The 17670-nt window shown below is 40.8% G+C and overlaps 3 protein-coding genes across 9 annotated transcripts; 1 reads left to right on the top strand and 2 right to left on the bottom strand.

Moving 5' to 3' along the window:
- Positions 1–1970: 1970 nt before the first annotated feature.
- Positions 1971–7607, bottom strand: khdrbs1a (KH domain containing, RNA binding, signal transduction associated 1a). 5 transcript variants are annotated; one of them, XR_011038532.1, is made up of 11 exons: positions 7301–7607; positions 6714–6841; positions 5701–5817; positions 5469–5615; positions 5193–5320; positions 4824–5082; positions 4465–4541; positions 4313–4374; positions 2783–4225; positions 2284–2343; positions 1971–2205 (listed from the first exon to the last, which is right to left on the bottom strand). XR_011038532.1 is itself a non-coding variant. In XM_068338465.1 (9 exons), the coding sequence occupies exons 1-9, from the start codon at positions 7389–7391 to the stop codon at positions 4116–4118; spliced, it is 1119 nt and encodes a 372-aa protein (XP_068194566.1). In that variant the 5' UTR covers positions 7392–7607; the 3' UTR covers positions 1971–4115. The 5 variants fall into 5 exon arrangements, 1 of the variants encoding a protein (XP_068194566.1); XR_011038533.1 differs by having other exon boundaries at positions 4051–4225; XR_011038530.1 differs by having other exon boundaries at positions 2284–4225.
- Positions 7608–7686: 79 nt separating this feature from the next.
- Positions 7687–17605, top strand: LOC137610704 (histone-binding protein RBBP4). 3 transcript variants are annotated; one of them, XR_011038529.1, is made up of 11 exons: positions 7687–7753; positions 13611–13834; positions 14198–14345; positions 14442–14587; positions 14975–15148; positions 15233–15348; positions 15556–15716; positions 15803–15929; positions 16022–16099; positions 16664–16986; positions 17099–17136. XR_011038529.1 is itself a non-coding variant. In XM_068338462.1 (11 exons), the coding sequence occupies exons 1-11, from the start codon at positions 13819–13821 to the stop codon at positions 17159–17161; spliced, it is 1275 nt and encodes a 424-aa protein (XP_068194563.1). In that variant the 5' UTR covers positions 13662–13818; the 3' UTR covers positions 17162–17604. The 3 variants fall into 3 exon arrangements, 2 of the variants coding, with proteins under 2 accessions (XP_068194563.1, XP_068194564.1); XM_068338462.1 differs by lacking the exon at positions 7687–7753 and having other exon boundaries at positions 13662–13834; positions 16664–16798; positions 16876–16986; positions 17099–17604; XM_068338463.1 differs by lacking the exons at positions 7687–7753; positions 13611–13834 and adding an exon at positions 13840–13971 and having other exon boundaries at positions 16664–16798; positions 16876–16986; positions 17099–17605.
- On the bottom strand, positions 9796–13634 carry zbtb8os (zinc finger and BTB domain containing 8 opposite strand). The gene is made up of 7 exons (XM_068338467.1): positions 13463–13634; positions 13220–13244; positions 13007–13128; positions 11628–11710; positions 11192–11244; positions 10781–10817; positions 9796–10325 (listed from the first exon to the last, which is right to left on the bottom strand). Exons 1-7 carry the CDS (start codon positions 13542–13544, stop codon positions 10239–10241), a joined length of 489 nt encoding a protein of 162 aa, XP_068194568.1. The 5' UTR covers positions 13545–13634; the 3' UTR covers positions 9796–10238.
- Positions 17606–17670: the final 65 nt, after the last annotated feature.

Raw genomic sequence — 17670 nt, 5'->3', positions numbered from 1 at the left:
CCCAGAATCACAAATGGCGTGATACTGAAGATCTCCCCAAACCTGACTAACTTGTGTTTGAAACTTAGAATGCTCTCGCCGACATTTATTTGAACATGAAAAAATATGCATTTGGAGTTCTGTCAATCTTTGGATCCACACATGTATGTGAGCATGTGTTCTGAATATGAACTTTATTAAAAGCAAATATCGGCAGTGGCTCAGTGGTACAGCGAGCGGTAGAGCGGGTTGTCCAATGTTCCTAAGATAGGCGGTTCGATTTCCGCTCCCACCCAAAAAAAACACCCGGAATGTGAGCCGACAGTGGGAGGTGTCAGCTTGCCTCTGGAGCACTGCCGAGGCACCCTTGAGCAAGGTGCTGTCCCCCCTTTACAAGTTGCTCATTTGGGACAAAGGGGCTGCCCGCAACTCTTCCTCCCCCTGCATGCCTACAGGCCCCCTTGTGTGTGTGTTTGTGTGCATGTGCTGCAGGGGCCTGTACAAACTAACATTTGTGCATGCATTTGAAGTATTATCTTAATTTCTCTTCGGGGATCATATCAGTATATAAAATAACATTTAAAAAATTAAAATATCGTGCAGCACCACAGATGAGTTTACAATCCTGGGAAGACGAAGGTGATGGCACTGGCATGATGAGGTTCAAGGTTAGGGTTAGCGGCGTCTGCAGGCAGGTGCCTTCTGGTTGCAGATATTTACGTTTAATACAGAACCGCAGAATCAACATGCCGACTTTTACAGATATGAGGTATTGGGGCGGCATGGTGGCGCAGAGGGTAGTGCTGTCGCTGCACAGGAAGGTGGTTCCGGGGTCGCATGTTCTCCCCGTGTCGCAGTTCCCTCCGGGTTCTCCAGTTTCCTCCCACCTCCAAAAAACATGCGCTTCAGGTTAATTGGCCATTCCAAATTGCCCCTAGGAGTGAACGTGTACGTGCAGGCTTGTCTGTGTCTAAATGTGGCTCCGCAGTGCACTGGCCTCACGCCCCAAGTCAGATGGGATGGACTCCAGCCCCCCGCAACCCGTCACAACAGATGAAGCGGTTGACAATGAATGAATGTACAGTACCGGGATTCTACGGACAATATAATGTATAGTGTAGTGCACACGAAATCTGGAACAAACCCAAAAACCACGTCTCCCGGGAAGGCAGGACTTTATACAATGGAAGGCTTGCCTAGTCTGACCACACATGCACACTTGCCAAAGCATGCTCAAGCCCTTAGTACCGATCCATTGAAATATTCATTAACATGAGGTTAGACAGTTCACATTGTAAATGTTTTGTTTGTACGATACATGAATAACAAATGTCTACAACCAAATCAACTCAGAACCTTCAGACTCCACACAGCTTTCTGTGGGATTCAGGTTAGGCATCTGTGACAGTAACTGTTAAACGTCTTCATTTTCTAAAACCAAAACCTGGTGGATTACTGAGGTACTGTGAGATTATTTTCCTTTTAGATTGCCCAATAACACCCAAGCTTCCGCTTCCTTATGGATTGTGAAACATTTTCTAGTATTTCCTGATAACTGATGGAGCCCAACATAGCCTGTCCACCAGTCTTCAGTGGCCAACAGTTAAGCCCCGAAATATCACCGAGCCGCTGCCGTGCTTTACTGTAGGTGGTGGTCTTACCATCAGCTTCATTCTGCCTCCTCCAGGCTGATTGCTGATCCAAATAGCTTTGTTTCATTGACCCACAGAACATGTCTTAGAAGGCTTGATGCTCCTGGAGCCAAAGTGTTTTTGGGACATTAGCAGTGAAAATCTTGGAATTTCAGGCGTTTATGTTAATACACTGCAGAAACAGAAACTTATATTCTACTATTGAGGTTTTTAGCATTTTAACATTGCCCTGTGAATCAAATCTTTTTAAGGGATGTTACACAGGAGGCAAAATAATTTTGACACCAAGTCATTTCAACTGGCAAATCCCAATTCATGTCAAAGAGTACATAAAACCACTATGTTTAAATAAAAACTTTATTGTCATAACAAAGTCATGTACCATGTTAAAAAAGTATAAAAATTGGGAGACAGAAAATATCTAAAATACAGTCTTGACGAGCAACAGAACATTTTCTGAGGGTTGAAGAAAACACTTGCATGACAAGTTTTTAAAACCATACAAATCCCTTGAGGGACAAAAGCACTTATTCTCAGATCGTTCACATCCTCTGATCATTCCAAGAACTTTGACCTGTTAAAAAAAGTCGAGACGAGTTTTGTTGTGAGAAAAATTACAGACAACTGCAACTCTGCAATCTTTTCCACTGACCTGATATGTCTGGCAAGATGGAGTTCAGTGTCCCTACTATGCCAATAGTTCTCCAAGAACCTAGGAGGAGAAACAGGAATGAGCTCTTGTACTCACCGGCACACTGCTTGCACAATGGACAACACACATGCAACATGAATTTTACACAAATAAAATATCATGCAACTCAAGCTGAAGGTTTTTTTTAATCCGCCAATGGGATGTTTTAACGCTTGGAGTGCAACAAGTAATTTTCGTTATATTCTACAGAAATTTCAAAATGGAAATTGTTAAGTATTGCGTGAAATTAAATAATTATAAGTTTTATTTGAGCAAGAGTTGCATCACAACCATTTCTGATTGTTTTGTACCGCATTTTTTTGCTCGGAATAACTACAGATAGCATAATTTTGTACTTCAATTTTTTTGATGTTTAAGATGAATTGCATAACTTGATGTTTTGCACAGAAAACAATACAAAAATAAAAATCTAACAAATGAGTGTTGGGGTTAGTTTTACCTTCTTGTGGCGATCTTTTGGCTTTTAGAATCCTCTCCTCTGCGATTTTTTTCTTTTATAAAAACCAGCCAGCATGACTTTGCATCAAAGTCAAGTAAGATCCCTGCAAGCTTGATTTGAAATACTGTTGAAATTCAGTTATTTCAAATGGCTGAAGATACATTGTTTTCTTGAGGTTGAATAGATGCACTAACTACAGGTTAATGACATACATATTCAAACACTATCAAGTCAAGTATGTATTTGGCAGCACATTACTTCAAGAAATGAGCTTTATTTGTTTTTGAAGGAAACATTACATGTGTTATTTGGGGTATTTTTGAAAACAGGTGGGGATAAGCTCATTGTCAGACACTGCTTTTTTTGTGGCCACGCTAACGTGTATACATACAGATTGTTCAACGTTGGTGCAAACCAATGAGACCATGGTGAAAACCAGTGAGAAGTGTCTTGTTCTCACAAATGAGGGCATTCCTTTGGTACAACAAAGGCAAAATAGCAAGTTTAGATTGATTAAAAAGAAACTAGAAACTTTATTCAAACACGCACTGCAGAAAAACATTTTGGATGTATTTAGAATCCTATTTAGGCAAAGGTACACAAGCATTAGGCATTTTGAGACGACACGGCTTAAAGCACACACAGTTGATCTAAGGTTATATACAAGATATTGAGTTGGCTGTAGCTTCTTGCAATCAATAAGACTTAATTCTTCAAGCTTTACATGATTTAATTGGTCATATGAGATTATTTTTTAGTAATATGACAAATCATAATTTTTCCAATTATAAAGGGTGTCAAATAGAAGCATTTATGTTTGTCAAATTTCAATAGTATTTTTGGAGGTTCACACAAAACTACATTTGTATTGCAATCAAAACAGCTCAGAGTTGCATTTGAGTTTGATGGCTATTCTATTAATTCTATTCTAGTTAAACAGTGAATAATTTTGTACAGTCTTGAGGGACTTTTAAAATTCAGCCTAGGTGAGAGGAGTTTATCGCCACAATGCTGTTTTGTTCAAGAAGAATTTACTGGAACGGTAACCACGAAATACCACTTAAATGTCACTTTCCTTTGTCAGGTTTATGTCACTATGACCTCAACTATACAACTGAAACATTAAATGGTAGTAACACTTCTAATAATAATAAAAAAACAAAAACACTTTCAACTCCGGCTCTATGCTACATCCAACAAAACTTAACTACCGAGTTTTTAAAAAACAAAATAAACCATAAAAAAGGAGCAAACGAGAGGGAAATTACTTTTGAAACGTTTAGAGAGTTACAATCTGAGACAGTTGCAACAGCAACTCTCTACCAGTAGCCGTTCAGAATCTTCCATAGGGATGCTCTCTGTATGCTCCCTTTGCCTGCCTGGCCATTGGGGCTTTGCCTCCACCCCCAGCGCTGGACCAAGAGTTGTCCCAGTCATCCTGAGCTACAACAACAGAGCACAAACAAGGAGGAAAATGTGGGTATGCACATTACATGGTGAAACAAAAGGGTTAGAATTCCATTATCTTACCATAACCCTCATATGATGTCTCCTGGGCCTCCCCATGTCCATAGTCATAGTATTCTGTATCCCTGTGGCAATTAGTGGTAATTAATTATACACTGAATATAGACAGAACACGTTTTAGATGCATAATGTAACCCAGAGTTTGTTTGACTTACGTGGGGGCAGATTGCTGACCATAGTAACTATCATATCCTTCATAGGCGGGCTCTGCATACGACTCGTCATATGAAGCCTAGAAGGAAAACATGAGCAGTTAGGCGATAGCAAGTATGTCACAACTGTTGTGACAAAAGAACTGACATTGCACACAACATGACATGTAAATCAGAATCCTTTAATAATCCCCGAGGGAGAAAGTTCTTTGCAATGTAAATGTAAAATATAAATGTAATCAACTGTAGTAATCCCCTAAGAAATTGTTAGTCCACTCTAGCACACACTGGTGGTTAGTCACTTGCATATATGTTTTATTTATATATATATAAGAGGGTGAAATGGAATAACTTAAACTTACATAGTCCTCATAGCCATCAGTTTTGGACTGTGACCCTGCGGGACCCTGCTGGTGGGACATGGCAGCAGAGGGAAGCATTCTTGGAGTCCCAGCTGCAGGGGGTCTGGAACGAGGAGCTGTTCCTCCTCTGCTGGGAGCAGAGGGTGGTCCACCTCTACCAGACGGTGCACCCCTGGGAGCGCTACCTCGTCCCAGTCCTCCCCGTGGAGCTCCACCGCGCATTGCTCCCCGAGGACCCCCACGTGGCATCCCTCGCCCCCTGTAAAAGTTTGGTCAAGTTGTAAAAAATGTCATGTGAACGTTCAAGTACATACAAAAGTCAAATCGTCACATGATAAACATCAGTGTCATTGCAAATGAAGCCTTTACCTTGGTCCTCCAGCCCCAGGTGGTCCACCTCTTCCCCGGCCCAGGTGACCGCCTCGCCCCCTGCCAGACCCATCCTGAGACCCATTCAGGAAGTGAGGATCCATGTATGGATCATGCTCATTGGGTTCCTAAAGACAAGTTTAAAAAAAGTTACATCTGTTGCACATAGAAGTTTACAGAAAAAACTTGCATACTTATTGGGAATGCAAATGTTGAACTGGAAGCACATTACCGCCTTCTCCAAGTGGAATGTAAGAAGTTTCTTTACATCCTTACCGGGATAAGGAACTTCTTGACCTCCTCCATGGCATGAGCCATGCGCAAATAGGCTTCTGGTATGGGTGCCATCACTTCAATGAACACATGTAGTTCCATGGCCAGGTGGGCATATTTGGCCTCACCGCCTTTCCTTAGCTCTTCCTCCTTATAAATAAATGAAAAGCAAAAGATTAAATCTGGCAGGGATACTTTGAAATTCTTTAGGCAAAACCATTGCCTCTAAACAAACCTTATTCTTGTCCCTCATGGAACCTTTGCCCAAAACTGAAATTTTGGCACCAGTCTCTTCCTGAAGTCTCTTGATTGTGCTGCCCTGAGGCCCCAAAAGTTTACCGACAAAGTTGACCTGTAAGAAATAAAACGTACGGAGACTGCATCATATGATTACCTACGAGTGAAAGACGTAGGCTCTTGCAGAACGTGTCCTGACATTCAGAGTTATGACTGTCGAATAAAAAAAATATCAACCAGTGACGCAGCCTCTTTTCCACACTGCATTTTAAACTACTGCATAATAATCCCTGCACAACAAAATCAACTAGGAAATAGGCATTCACATACTGCAACATCGAGCGACACCCCTGAATATAAAATTTTATCCTGACCTACTTTCATAGGTCAGGGTCATTCAATAAAAGACCCATGATCTAACTAGTGCGTAGACTAGTGCATATGGAGAAGGCCAGTCTAAGACCATAGATAAAAGCTAGTGCATAGGTAGATCAAAGCACTAACTTTGATCTACGGTCTTACTCACACTAGCCTTCTCCCTCGTCTTTCTATCCTATCTGGTACCTGAGTGTACAAAAGTTGAAATTTGACCATGACCTCCTTTTCTCAAGGTCATCATCTCATTCATCCCCTTTGCCTCCCGAGTTGTGTGCTTTTTGTTTCATCTATCAGCAACGTTTGAGAAGATACTTGGTGGAGACACCAACAAACGGACAGGCAAACACACAAACACTGACAATCGCAATACATTACTGCTTTGAAGCGGAATGTAACAAGGTGCGAGATCTGGCAGATGTAGAAAAAAAAACAGAAGTTGTGGTGCAGTAACGGTATGTCGGGCAGTCTGGTTTCTGCAGTGAAATTTCAACCTGAGAACTCGATGAGACATGTCTCCGTTTTGAATCTCAGCAAAAACTGCTTCATGAAACTGGGCATCCGATTAGCCACATTTCGTAGTAAACACTGCCCAAACCCCTCTCTCAGGATCAGCGACAGACGATGAATACTCACTCTAGGGTACTGCTTTGTGGGGATCAGCACTCGCTCCTTCAGTTTGTGATTCTTGGTAGCAAAAAGATCCAGATACGTTTCCTTCTCTGGCTCCTTCTTGACTTCTCCTTTCTGAATCCTCTCAATCTCTGCAAACGAGGTAGATGTTCAGAGGAATCCACAAATCACTGCCAAACCATCACCATCAGTTCATACATACGTGTGACAAACCACAGCCTCTATGTCCTCAATGTACCCAACTGAACATGGTGCCATTTGGTAATGCTTGTGTTACCTTCTACCTGTGTCACAGGTAACTGTAACCCGAATTTAAATGTATATGCAAATGTCTACTTGACAATAAGGCTCAATTCAAATCAAAGCTATAGTCTGATTCAACTAAACATAGCGATTACAACATATGCATGAAATGTTGATCTTTTACTTCAAATAGATGGCGATGAACCCCAGTCCACCTTTTCCAGAGGCCCGCCGCACAAACAAGCACGTGCTGGCGGAACCATTGTTCGGGCCTCCGTGGGCCGTCCGCTCGCTAGATGCTAGCTAGCCTCGGCAAGGCTACATGCAAACACCGTCGTCAAATTTACCTGCAGAAATGAGCTTCATAGCGTGTGTGAACGATGAATCCAGACTGTCTTTCTCAGCGAGAAGCTCCGGGAGATACTTTGTGTCTTCCATTTTGATTTTTCACTGTGCAGGGCTCGCCTTTACGACGGACTAAACAAAATGCTCTTGCTAGCTAATTATCCAATTTCAACAAATGGAACCTCGGTGGTGCGTTACACCAAAGTCCCGCTCCTTAGATAACAGCTGCTATCCGACTCTGACGCTAATAGTCAATTTAACGGCTTCCGGCACCCTTGTGCTGAGTGGTTCGGCTCGACTGAATGGACAAAGGGGGAATGGCGCAGCTGCGTTCGTTTGTGACGGGACGAGAAAACAGAGGCGTGGTCGGTGACGTCATCACGTAACGCGCCAAGCAGAGGACCAACTCTTGTTTACATCGGCTTGTGGGGAATTAATTTGACCTCTCCTTTGAGGTACGTACAAATTGTAGTGACAAAACTATATTTATCGTTACAATCATCGAAATGACCTCCTTTTGAACCAACAGCTCCTCTTCTTGTATTTGTATTTACGCCCAGCTTTGAACATCATATGAGCTAAGCAAGTTTGCAGGACTGTGATTTCACAGTCTCATAGGTAATGAATGCAACAACCTCACCATGAAACACACAGGTTTACTTGGGTTAACTGTGGTAACTACCCTGGAACAACACCCAGCAAACAATGAGTCATCAACCAATCCAGAATTAAGAAAAGAAAATATTTCATTAGTATGATTATGGAATGATTTGTCTCTTGATTATTTTGTATGTCAGAATACATGGTGGAAAGGTTGTCAGTTCATCGAAGGGAGAGACAGAATGACCATCACACCAACAGGTAATTGAGAAGCCATGGTGTCGATTGACTGTGAGACTAACTGGAGCAGAGACACGGAGTAGAAGCCCAGGCAATAAAGACCCAGGTCTGGATTTAAACCTAGAAGTTGGTCTGCCTAGACAAAGTCAGTCTAAAAGATGCTGACTGACTTATCTGTTCATATTACTGTAAATACTGCTGACTGCAATGTTTTCCATGCAAGTCATTGTATTACATTCAGTTGTATGCCTTGTTTCCAGTTATTAAGGGCGGTAATGATTCAAGTGTGGCCTAGATTGTTTGGTGGATACCACAAAATGGCTGTAAGACCAAAAATTAACAACCTCTTTCATGTAACATGCAAGAGTTTTGAAAAAGCTGCCTACTTTGCATTGTTCTAGTTACACATAACTGTCAGGCCAGATTATTTGTCTGTGGCTCCTTGATTTACAGCTGAGACACATTTTATCTTAACACAATAGAGGATCTACTGGTGGTGGAAGTAGCTCAGTCCACTAGGTCCTGAACAGGGGACCTAAGGATGCCGGCTCGAGACCTGGTGGGTCAAAAACTCTTGGAGTGTGAGCTGGCAGTGTGAGGTGTCAGCTTACCTCCCGAGCATCGCCAAGGTGCCCTTGAGCAAGGCACCGTCCGCCCCACAAAGCCACTCATTCAGAGCACACCTTGAAGTCGCCACTCTTCACTCTGCATTCCACTGTACTAATTTGCATGATTACAGGCCCCTGGTGTCTGTGTGTTGTTTCAGGGGCCTCCATACACATGTATGCATGTTTAACATCTATAGTTAATAGTGTAAAGAAAATTTCCCCATGCGGATTATTAAAGTGACTTTCTTCTATTTTCTTCTTAAAGAAGAATCACAAAAAAACAACAAAAATCGACATATGCTGCACTCTGAGGCAAACTTTTGGTTTTGTTTGAGATTTTTATATGCTGTACGTAGACGCACATCATGAAGTCTCATGATGTACAGCACATTCAACATTAATGGTCTGATCAATAAGTTCTTAGTGGTTACAGTACTGTACTCCCAATATTTGATTCAGCGACATGTTTTAATAGAAGTGAATTTTTCTTTGTCTGTGCGATGTTTCTTTTTTTCTATATATTTCACCAAAAGGAAAAGCAGGTGACACAAATTCTGATTCCTCTGTTGTGTGGCATTCACACCTACCCCTAAAACAATGTGACAAGCTCTTTAATTCAAGTTTAGTTACTGTCGCAGTTAAGAGAGTAGTGTTTTCACAAACCTTCATTTCATTACCCAAAGAGACGAATTCTGATGTGCCCATTTCTTACGTCATAAACTCATCATAAAATCTGTGTGTGCTTCATATGGCTTCCAGTGGCTTTTAGACTGGGTTAACTTGGTACAAACACTGTTCATCACTTCAAGCCAAACACTACTTTTTGATTGGCCATCTTAAAAACTTAACAACTATAATTCATATTTTACATACATTTAAAGAAGTGTATATGTGTGAACAGATGTAACGCCCAACAAATTTGAAGACGAGTTGATGTGTGATGTTTCTCGAAATGTTTCTGTGTTAAACTCCTGTTGACTGTCATGATGGGGGTTTTTTTTTGTGTAATTCTGGAGCTTTGTCCTCCAGAAGGACCAAAAGGCTAAAGATGACTCTAAAGGGAGGTTTATTTATTTACATACCAATGACCATTTTATCAACTGTATAGATGAAAAAATAAACACCTCTTGTCTGACAGTCATGAATAAGGCATTCATACAAGATAAAAATTGATAAATAAGGATTTTTCAAAAGCATTTACAATAAAACTGGATTGATAAATGTGTACAAGTTCTATTATTTCAGTGCATTATATGTTCTGCAGGTAATTATCAGGCAGGAAACAATTGATTATTATATAAGTTTTGATAATTTCTGGATCAAGACACAATCCCAAGGGGTGTTTCTGTTTGCAACAGCTAAGCCCTCCTTAGTAAAAAATAAATAAATTCAATTTAACTTTTTTAATCTTCATTAAAAGACCATTTTAGCTTGTCATGTAGATGTTGAAGTTCCACTGATCCAGGACTGCAGTCTGCCTCTGAAGCCTTCCTCAGATATCAACGATGGCAAATATCTGTGGTTTTTCTGTATCGTAGATCTGCATAGCAGAGTAGGTGATGGCTTTCACCTCAGTCCCCTGGATTAACAACACAAGACCCTCAGAACAACCACACCAGGATTATCTTTCATTGTTTTCATTGTCATCGTTTTTACAAGTGAGAAAGTTTAAGCGTTCTGTTCTTTTTTGATTCATTCATCTTCCTGACTGCCTAATCCGCTGTCGTGCCTCACAGCTGTTGCTGGAAACTATCCCAGCTGACTTACAGGCAAGAGGCAGGGGACATTCCGAGTGTAACACCAGCTGCTGAACAACACGAAAGAAAAACAACGATTCACGCTCACATTCACTCCTACGGGCAATTTAGAGTGATCAATTCACCTAAGCTCCATGTTTTGGGATGTGGGAGGAAGCCGAAGAACCCGAAGGGAACCCATGCACTTTTATGCTAAGATATTATGGAAAGTAATTATATTCGAAACACTGTTTTATAATAACTTTTCATGCAATTTTAAAAACATTCACTGACTTACCTGTGGATGCTTTTCAAGAGAGAACTCTTCACCCCATCTTAAATAGAAAAGAGAAAAGAAGAATGCCAAAACACAATTCACATTAAAATACATTAGTTTACATTAATCTTCTGAGTGTTTCATGATGAGTCAACAAAATGTCAAAAAGTCCAACAGTATATTCTACACCCCAACGTGACACCTTCAAATTGAGTGTGTCAGGTTGTAATGTGTAATGAAACAAGAATGGTACTGTTGACGGGTTCTCTTTTTGGTCATGAAGTAACACTCCACTCTGCTGGCAATAGCCCTTCAAAACATGTCTGCTTTAATTTTTGATTCCTATTTAAAATAGGAAGATATGTCATATCAAGATAAAGTTTTCATATGAAAGTATAACCATGTTAGTGTGAACAGACAAAAAAAACTTACCCAATTGAGCGGATCTTGAAGTGTGATTTGTCTATATCCAAAACTTTGATTTCCTTGTGGAAAAATGTGATTCAATTATTTAAGAATAATACATGAAAGGAAAAACTTTTCAATTATGTTTGTTAAAACAAAGAAAAATACAAATTATTTAAAGCAAAGGAAAACAACTCCTGAAATAAGCAAATGAAAAATTGCAACTTCTCATGATGTAAATCCCTAACAGAACCAAAGGTGTCTTGAGAAATAACACGATTGTTTAGCACAGACACCAACTTATATCTACGTAATGCCAAATGCAAAAATGACCAATTTCACAATATTTTGTAAAAGTAATCTCAATACAGTTTTATCTGATTATCATTCAGCCCTACACTTGTACTTTGACTTCTTGCATGGAAAAAATATTTAGTTTCCAACTAGTGACCTAAATACACACCCTTGGAACAAAGAAGAGGTCTGCACAGAACTTGTATAGCCAGTCATCAAGGAAGTGGAAAAGAAGAGACTGCATGTCATCACCTACAAAGAAATCATGAAAAAAAAGAAAGAACAGAATTTGGCAGAAGCAGGTATAGAACAGTTTGATGTGAGGTATAGTAAGAGAGAACACTCTCCAACCCGAGCCTGGTGAAGATGCTGGGGCTCTGGATGACTTCATGAGGGAATCCTGTGCCCAAAATGACAACTGACTCCCAACCCCTGGCCCTCACATCTCATATGATGATGTGCTAGAAAGGCTGATGCGGGGCCATTCAGACCACAAGCAAAAAAATCAAATCAGTGCATTCAACACCATCCATTTGCTGTAAATGAGTGAGAAACTGCTTGTGATGGAGGTCAACATGTCCACCGTCTTCTGGATTAACGACTACCTGACAGGCAGACTGCAGTCTGTCTGCCAGTCTCTATGGGATAGGGGTGAGTAGCAAAGGAGCACAGCAGTGGACTATTCTGTATCCTTACGTCTTCACCTTGTACACCTCTAATTTTCAAAAGTGTATAAGGTTTTGCCACTAGACATTTTCAGACGAAGTGGTGGAGTGTATTTCCAACAAAAATTTTGTGGAGTGGCCTGGTAAAAAAAAAGAAGTTTTTTTTTTAAATTACTGAATGTGGCTAAAACCATTGCAATGGCAACTGACATCAGGTTGAAGTCGACAACAGCAACCATTGTTTATTCAGGAGAATGACTCAGTGGTTGACACATGCAAACACCAAGGTGTGCATCTCGACAGCAGACTGAATTGGAAGATCAGCACCGAGGCTGTGTATAAGAGGAACGCCAACTGTTTCCTGAGGAAGCAGAGATCCTTCAGTGCAAAACGCTGGAGCTCTTCTACCAGTCTGTTGTTGTGTTGTTGTTGGAAGAGAAGTATTGGATCCAGAGATACCAACAGACTGAATAGATGGGCTGCTCAATAATAATGTTTCTGCACTATTTACCATCTACCTCAATGATATTTGTTGAATCCAAGTAAATAAACCTTGAACACGTTCATATCCAGCTCATTTTACTTTATCCTGTTTATGCCTATATCTCCAGTTTTTCCAAAGGTGTATAAATCAATCCACTGGACTTGTGCAAAATTCCTCAAAGATGTTTCACCTCTCATCCAAGACGCTTATTCAGTTCTGCTGGTTGATTTTGATTTAAACACGTTTAGATAACCACATCCTGGATGAATGAGAACTTTCACTGTTTTTAATCATATTAGTTAGTGTATGTCCGTGTATGTGCAATTTCATCCTACTATAACAAGCAAATTTCCCAGTTTGTGATCAATAAAGTCTAAGTCAAACTGAGTGAACCCTCACCTGATGATTCCACATGAACAATATCTGTCGGTTCTACTGTCTCTGTGTCCGTCATGTAGCCGAACATCCCCATGGCACACTGCTCAAAGGCTTCCTCTAGCGTAGCCCCCCAGGAATGAATTCTTAGGAGAAACAATGAAAGTGATGACTCCTGGGTATCAGAGAAACTTAAGATCTGACAAGAAATGAAACATTGAATCACAATATACTCACTGTACATCTGCTGTGTGATCCAGATCTGTAACAACAGAACACAAGCTAACATAATACAGCAGAGTAGATACCTGCACTAACAAAGGTAGACGTGACAACGTGTCTCAAAAACCAAGTAAGACACACGTAAACATGAACATTCGTGTGATTATAACATGATGCCAACTACTGTAACTTGTGAGATGCGGAAAGTAAAACCACGTTCGTAACTACGTACAATATTTAGCCTGAGTAAAACCTTACATTCGTATTTCTTGTTGATCTTCGGGTACTTCGACTTGATTTTTTTCTGTGCCTCCGTCAGGTCTAACACACGGTCGTCCATTGTGGCGTTAATTACACTTTAAAAAACCCCCAATCTTAATTCTATCATGTCCTCACTACATTTCAGGAAGCTCAACATGAACCGGACGTGCGTCACCGGAAGTGTCAATAAATGCTGACGACGTCCTTTCCGTATGCTGCGTTCTGATTGGTTGCTGGTATTTTACGGAGTTGGCGCCATAGCGAGCCGTCGAGCTGCCTCCTGAGCGCGTTCCGGAAGATTCCGGAAGATTTAGTACTCTTTTAACTATTACTAGAGGTTTAAAAACAGCGAAATGGCCGATAAAGACGGTACGTGTGTCACATTTTTTCTGAATTATTTCGTTATGTTTGTGTATTGTTGTCCAGAGTCAGAAACTACGGACCAGGTTGGACCGGTGGCAGCTGCCGCTTCAGGCAGCAGCTCTACTCATTGTGAAAAAGCAGCAGTAAGTTGTTAGCTAACGTTAGCCGGCTAGAGAATGTCGTGTCAATACTGTTTATGTTGCTGACACACTGCCCCACACTGATTGTGCGTTTTGTAGATACTTAACGAACTTGTGTTAACTTTGCTGTGAAGAGTTACCCGAGTGTTTTTACTTTAATTCGTAGCAAAATAGATGCTTCCTGGCCGTGGTTTGACAGCTGTTGCTGAACTTTTTTTTTTTTTTTTAGCTGCTTTTGACGATGCCGTGGAGGAAAGGGTGATCAATGAGGAGTACAAGATCTGGAAGAAGAACACTCCTTTCCTTTATGACCTGGTCATGACCCACGCCCTGGAGTGGCCCAGCCTCACTGCACAGTGGCTGCCTGATGTCACAAGGTGAGACTACATCTACAAATCACTGGTGGAGACCAAAATATGACCAGACATGGATTTAAAAAAAACCAAAACTGTTAAACTGCATATTTTTGGCAGGCCAGAAGGGAAGGACTATAGCGTGCACAGACTGGTCCTGGGGACCCACACGTCTGATGAACAGAATCACCTTGTGATTGCTAGTGTCCAGCTTCCAAATGACGATGCCCAGTTTGATGCCTCACACTACGACAGCGAGAAAGGAGGTGAGTGCTTATGTGTCCGAGAATACACTATATTTGACTTACCTGTTATGCCAGCACTAACAAGGACTTGGGTATTTCAATGCATTTTATAAATATGTTTACTGTAGTCAATGTTATCAGTTTTTTTTCCATTTGAGTGTTGTGACTGAGTTTGTTTAATTGAGTGAATAAAATAATTTTCCTTTAAGAATTTAGGAAGTTGATTTAATCTTTAATCTTAAGCTTTAAAATAAAAAAAATGATGACATTAAATTGTATTTTTTTTGTAGAACTCAGTAAACATCATCATAAACGGTAAATAGTTTAACATGGTTAGATGAGCATGATTGTAGTCAAATAGGTCATTAACAAGTACTTCATGTTGATCTGTTTTCCTTTTTATTTCAGAATTTGGGGGCTTTGGGTCCGTTAGTGGGAAGATAGAGATTGAGATCAAGATCAACCATGAAGGAGAAGTGAACAGAGCCCGCTACATGCCTCAGAATCCTTGCATCATTGCCACCAAAACCCCTACCAGTGATGTTCTAGTTTTTGATTACACAAAGCATCCCTCCAAACCTGGTTAGGATCACAATCAGAATTTTCAGAAAGTCTACATGGAAAGTAGTTCCTGCGATTGTTTCAACACTGCTTTCATGTTTTTAGACCCTTCTGGCGAATGTACTCCTGATTTGCGTTTGAGAGGCCACCAGAAGGAGGGATATGGCCTTTCCTGGAACCCAAACCTCAGTGGTTGCCTGCTTAGTGCTTCTGATGACCATGTAATCAACCTGTTTCAGGAAGCCTGAAACCTTCTGTCTGTCGTTCTTGACTCATACAGTTTTTTATTATTGCTCTTTGATGATAAAATTAGCATATGATATCAGATATGAGCAGGTTTGTCAACTTTTTAGTGAGCTGATCTCTTATTTGCTAAGCCGTTCACAATGTTTGGGGAGTGGAATTTAATGTTTTGTTTATTTTTGAAGACTATCTGCCTGTGGGACATTAGCACAGTGCCCAAGGAGGGAAAAATTGTGGATGCTAAGACCATCTTCACAGGCCACACTGCTGTGGTAGAGGATGTTTCCTGGCACCTCCTCCATGAGTCTCTTTTTGGATCTGTGGCCGATGACCAGAAACTGATGATGTAAGCAGCTTTATAACAAAATTCACTGATCACTGTACATGAAACCAAAGTTGTTCAGTTTCAAAATCTTATTTGTTTTTGCATAGCTGGGACACACGTTCCAACAACACCTCCAAACCCAGCCATGCAGTGGACGCCCACACAGCTGAGGTCAACTGCCTGTCCTTTAACCCCTACAGTGAGTTCATCCTAGCCACTGGCTCTGCAGATAAGGTGGGCCTATTCCTTCTGTGTATAAATACTGCAGCGCGTGGGGCTGTTAAGTACTGGTGTATCACTTGAACCTGACCCATTTCATTCTTTAGACGGTGGCTCTTTGGGATCTGAGGAACCTGAAGCTGAAGCTGCACTCATTTGAATCTCACAAGGATGAGATCTTCCAGGTAAACAGTGATCCAGCAGAATTAATTTAATGTGTGGCTGACATGGAGTTATATTTACTAAGCCTGACTGCAACTGCAGGTAGCTGATATAATCACAAAAGAAGACTCCAGTTAAAATACAGTATAAATACGCGCTGCAGGTTTTTTATTCATGTTGAATGTGGCACACATTTCTTTTCTGAGAATATTGTATGTAGTTTCTTGCTATGGAACATCAAACTTGTTGTTGTTATACATGTGTTTAATTGAGAAAAGGCATTACAGATAAAAGAGTGTTCCAAGGACCTAACAAGTGGACCAGTTTGTACACATCAGTCGTGGATCTTTGTGTTATGATTATCCATCAATCAACTTTTATTTATATTGCGGTTAATCACATCATCAGACATTTCAAAGCATTTAACAGACAGAGAAACCCAACAAAACCCTCCAGAGCAAGCAAAAGCGACAGTGGAGGGGAAAAACGCCCTCGGTGAGAAAGAAACTGTGCCGGACCTAGACTCTGGAGGCCGGTCATGAGGCACATGGTGTCATAAATGTAACATCCAAGCTGTTCCCCAACAGGTCCAGTGGTCTCCTCATAATGAAACCATCTTGGCCTCCAGCGGCACTGACAGGCGACTCAACGTTTGGGACCTCAGCAAGATAGGAGAGGAACAGTCCCCAGAGGATGCTGAGGACGGTCCTCCAGAGCTCCTGGTTAGTTGTTGCTTGTACATGTTTTGTAATTAATTACAAGAGCTTTGATAACCCTTCCTGTTCTGTTTTGTCTTTAGTTCATTCACGGCGGACACACAGCTAAGATCTCCGACTTCTCCTGGAACCCCAACGAGCCGTGGGTTATCTGCTCTGTATCAGAGGACAACATCATGCAAGTGTGGCAGATGGTAAGATCTTTGTAAAATACAGCAACAGGAAATTGTGGAGACCATTTTGCTACATTTATTAGTATTAAATATCAGGCACAGCAAAGACACGTTTGCAATGCTTCTTCCACAGGCTGAAAATATCTACAACGACGAGGACCCAGAAGGTGCTGCAGATGCAGAGGCCCAGGCATGAGTCCCATCCTGTTCATCTCACCTGCTTGTTAAACATGGATCTGTGTTCCAGTGTGTTTCATCACCGGTGATGTCTTCTTAACATTTTGGAAGCACTGATTTTGTAGGAAGTCAGTAAAAAAATATTCTGCATTCAGTCTTTGCCTCTTTGGTTTAATTCTTTATGGATCAGTTTTAGACCTACTGTGCCTTATTTTGGAACCGTAACAGTGGTGCCCATTAATGTTCTGCTTTTATTTTTTTCTTGGTGGATTCAGATACATCATCTCATCTTTACAAACATTTCTACAGAGATCCATTTTTATTAGAAAGTGTAAATACTTTAGTGTCTCTTTGCTTTGTTTATATTATGAATTTTTGAAAATGTGTATTCAGTCATTTTTCTTTTGTATTTTTTGTTTTTCTGTGCTGATTCTGATCTTTTGTGTACTTAATTATATTCATAATAAAATATAAGTAATTGTGTTGGCTTTGTTTCTTGCAGTTAGTGCGTTGGATTATGTTTTATAT

Source organism: Antennarius striatus, chromosome 17 (genome assembly GCF_040054535.1).
Source record: "Antennarius striatus isolate MH-2024 chromosome 17, ASM4005453v1, whole genome shotgun sequence".
Lineage (NCBI taxonomy): Eukaryota > Metazoa > Chordata > Actinopteri > Lophiiformes > Antennariidae > Antennarius > Antennarius striatus.
Note: the sequence above shows the minus strand (reverse complement) of the source record. Positions and strands in the feature narration are given on the sequence as shown.

Bases quoted from the DNA above. Each gene is read 5' to 3' on its own strand.
- khdrbs1a (XM_068338465.1), bottom strand. From the start codon at position 7,391: ATGGAAGACACAAAGTATCTCCCGGAGCTTCTCGCTGAGAAAGACAGT. The intron at 6,842-7,300 runs GTAAATTTGACG...CCTCGTTTGCAG, and splicing joins TATGAAGCTCATTTCTGCAG to AGATTGAGAGGATTCAGAAA. The intron at 5,083-5,192 runs GTAAAGGCTTCA...AAACTTTTACAG, and splicing joins CCTGGGGCTGGAGGACCAAG to GGGGCGAGGGATGCCACGTG.
- zbtb8os (XM_068338467.1), bottom strand. From the start codon at position 13,544: ATGGACGACCGTGTGTTAGACCTGACGGAGGCACAGAAAAAAATCAAG. The intron at 10,818-11,191 runs GTAAGTTTTTTT...TTTCTATTTAAG, and splicing joins TTCAAGATCCGCTCAATTGG to ATGGGGTGAAGAGTTCTCTC. The intron at 10,326-10,780 runs GTAAGTCAGTGA...TTGTTAATCCAG, and splicing joins CTCTTGAAAAGCATCCACAG to GGGACTGAGGTGAAAGCCAT.
- LOC137610704 (XM_068338462.1), top strand. The intron at 14,346-14,441 runs GTGAGACTACAT...TATTTTTGGCAG, and splicing joins TGGCTGCCTGATGTCACAAG to GCCAGAAGGGAAGGACTATA. The intron at 15,930-16,021 runs GTGGGCCTATTC...TTCATTCTTTAG, and splicing joins CCACTGGCTCTGCAGATAAG to ACGGTGGCTCTTTGGGATCT.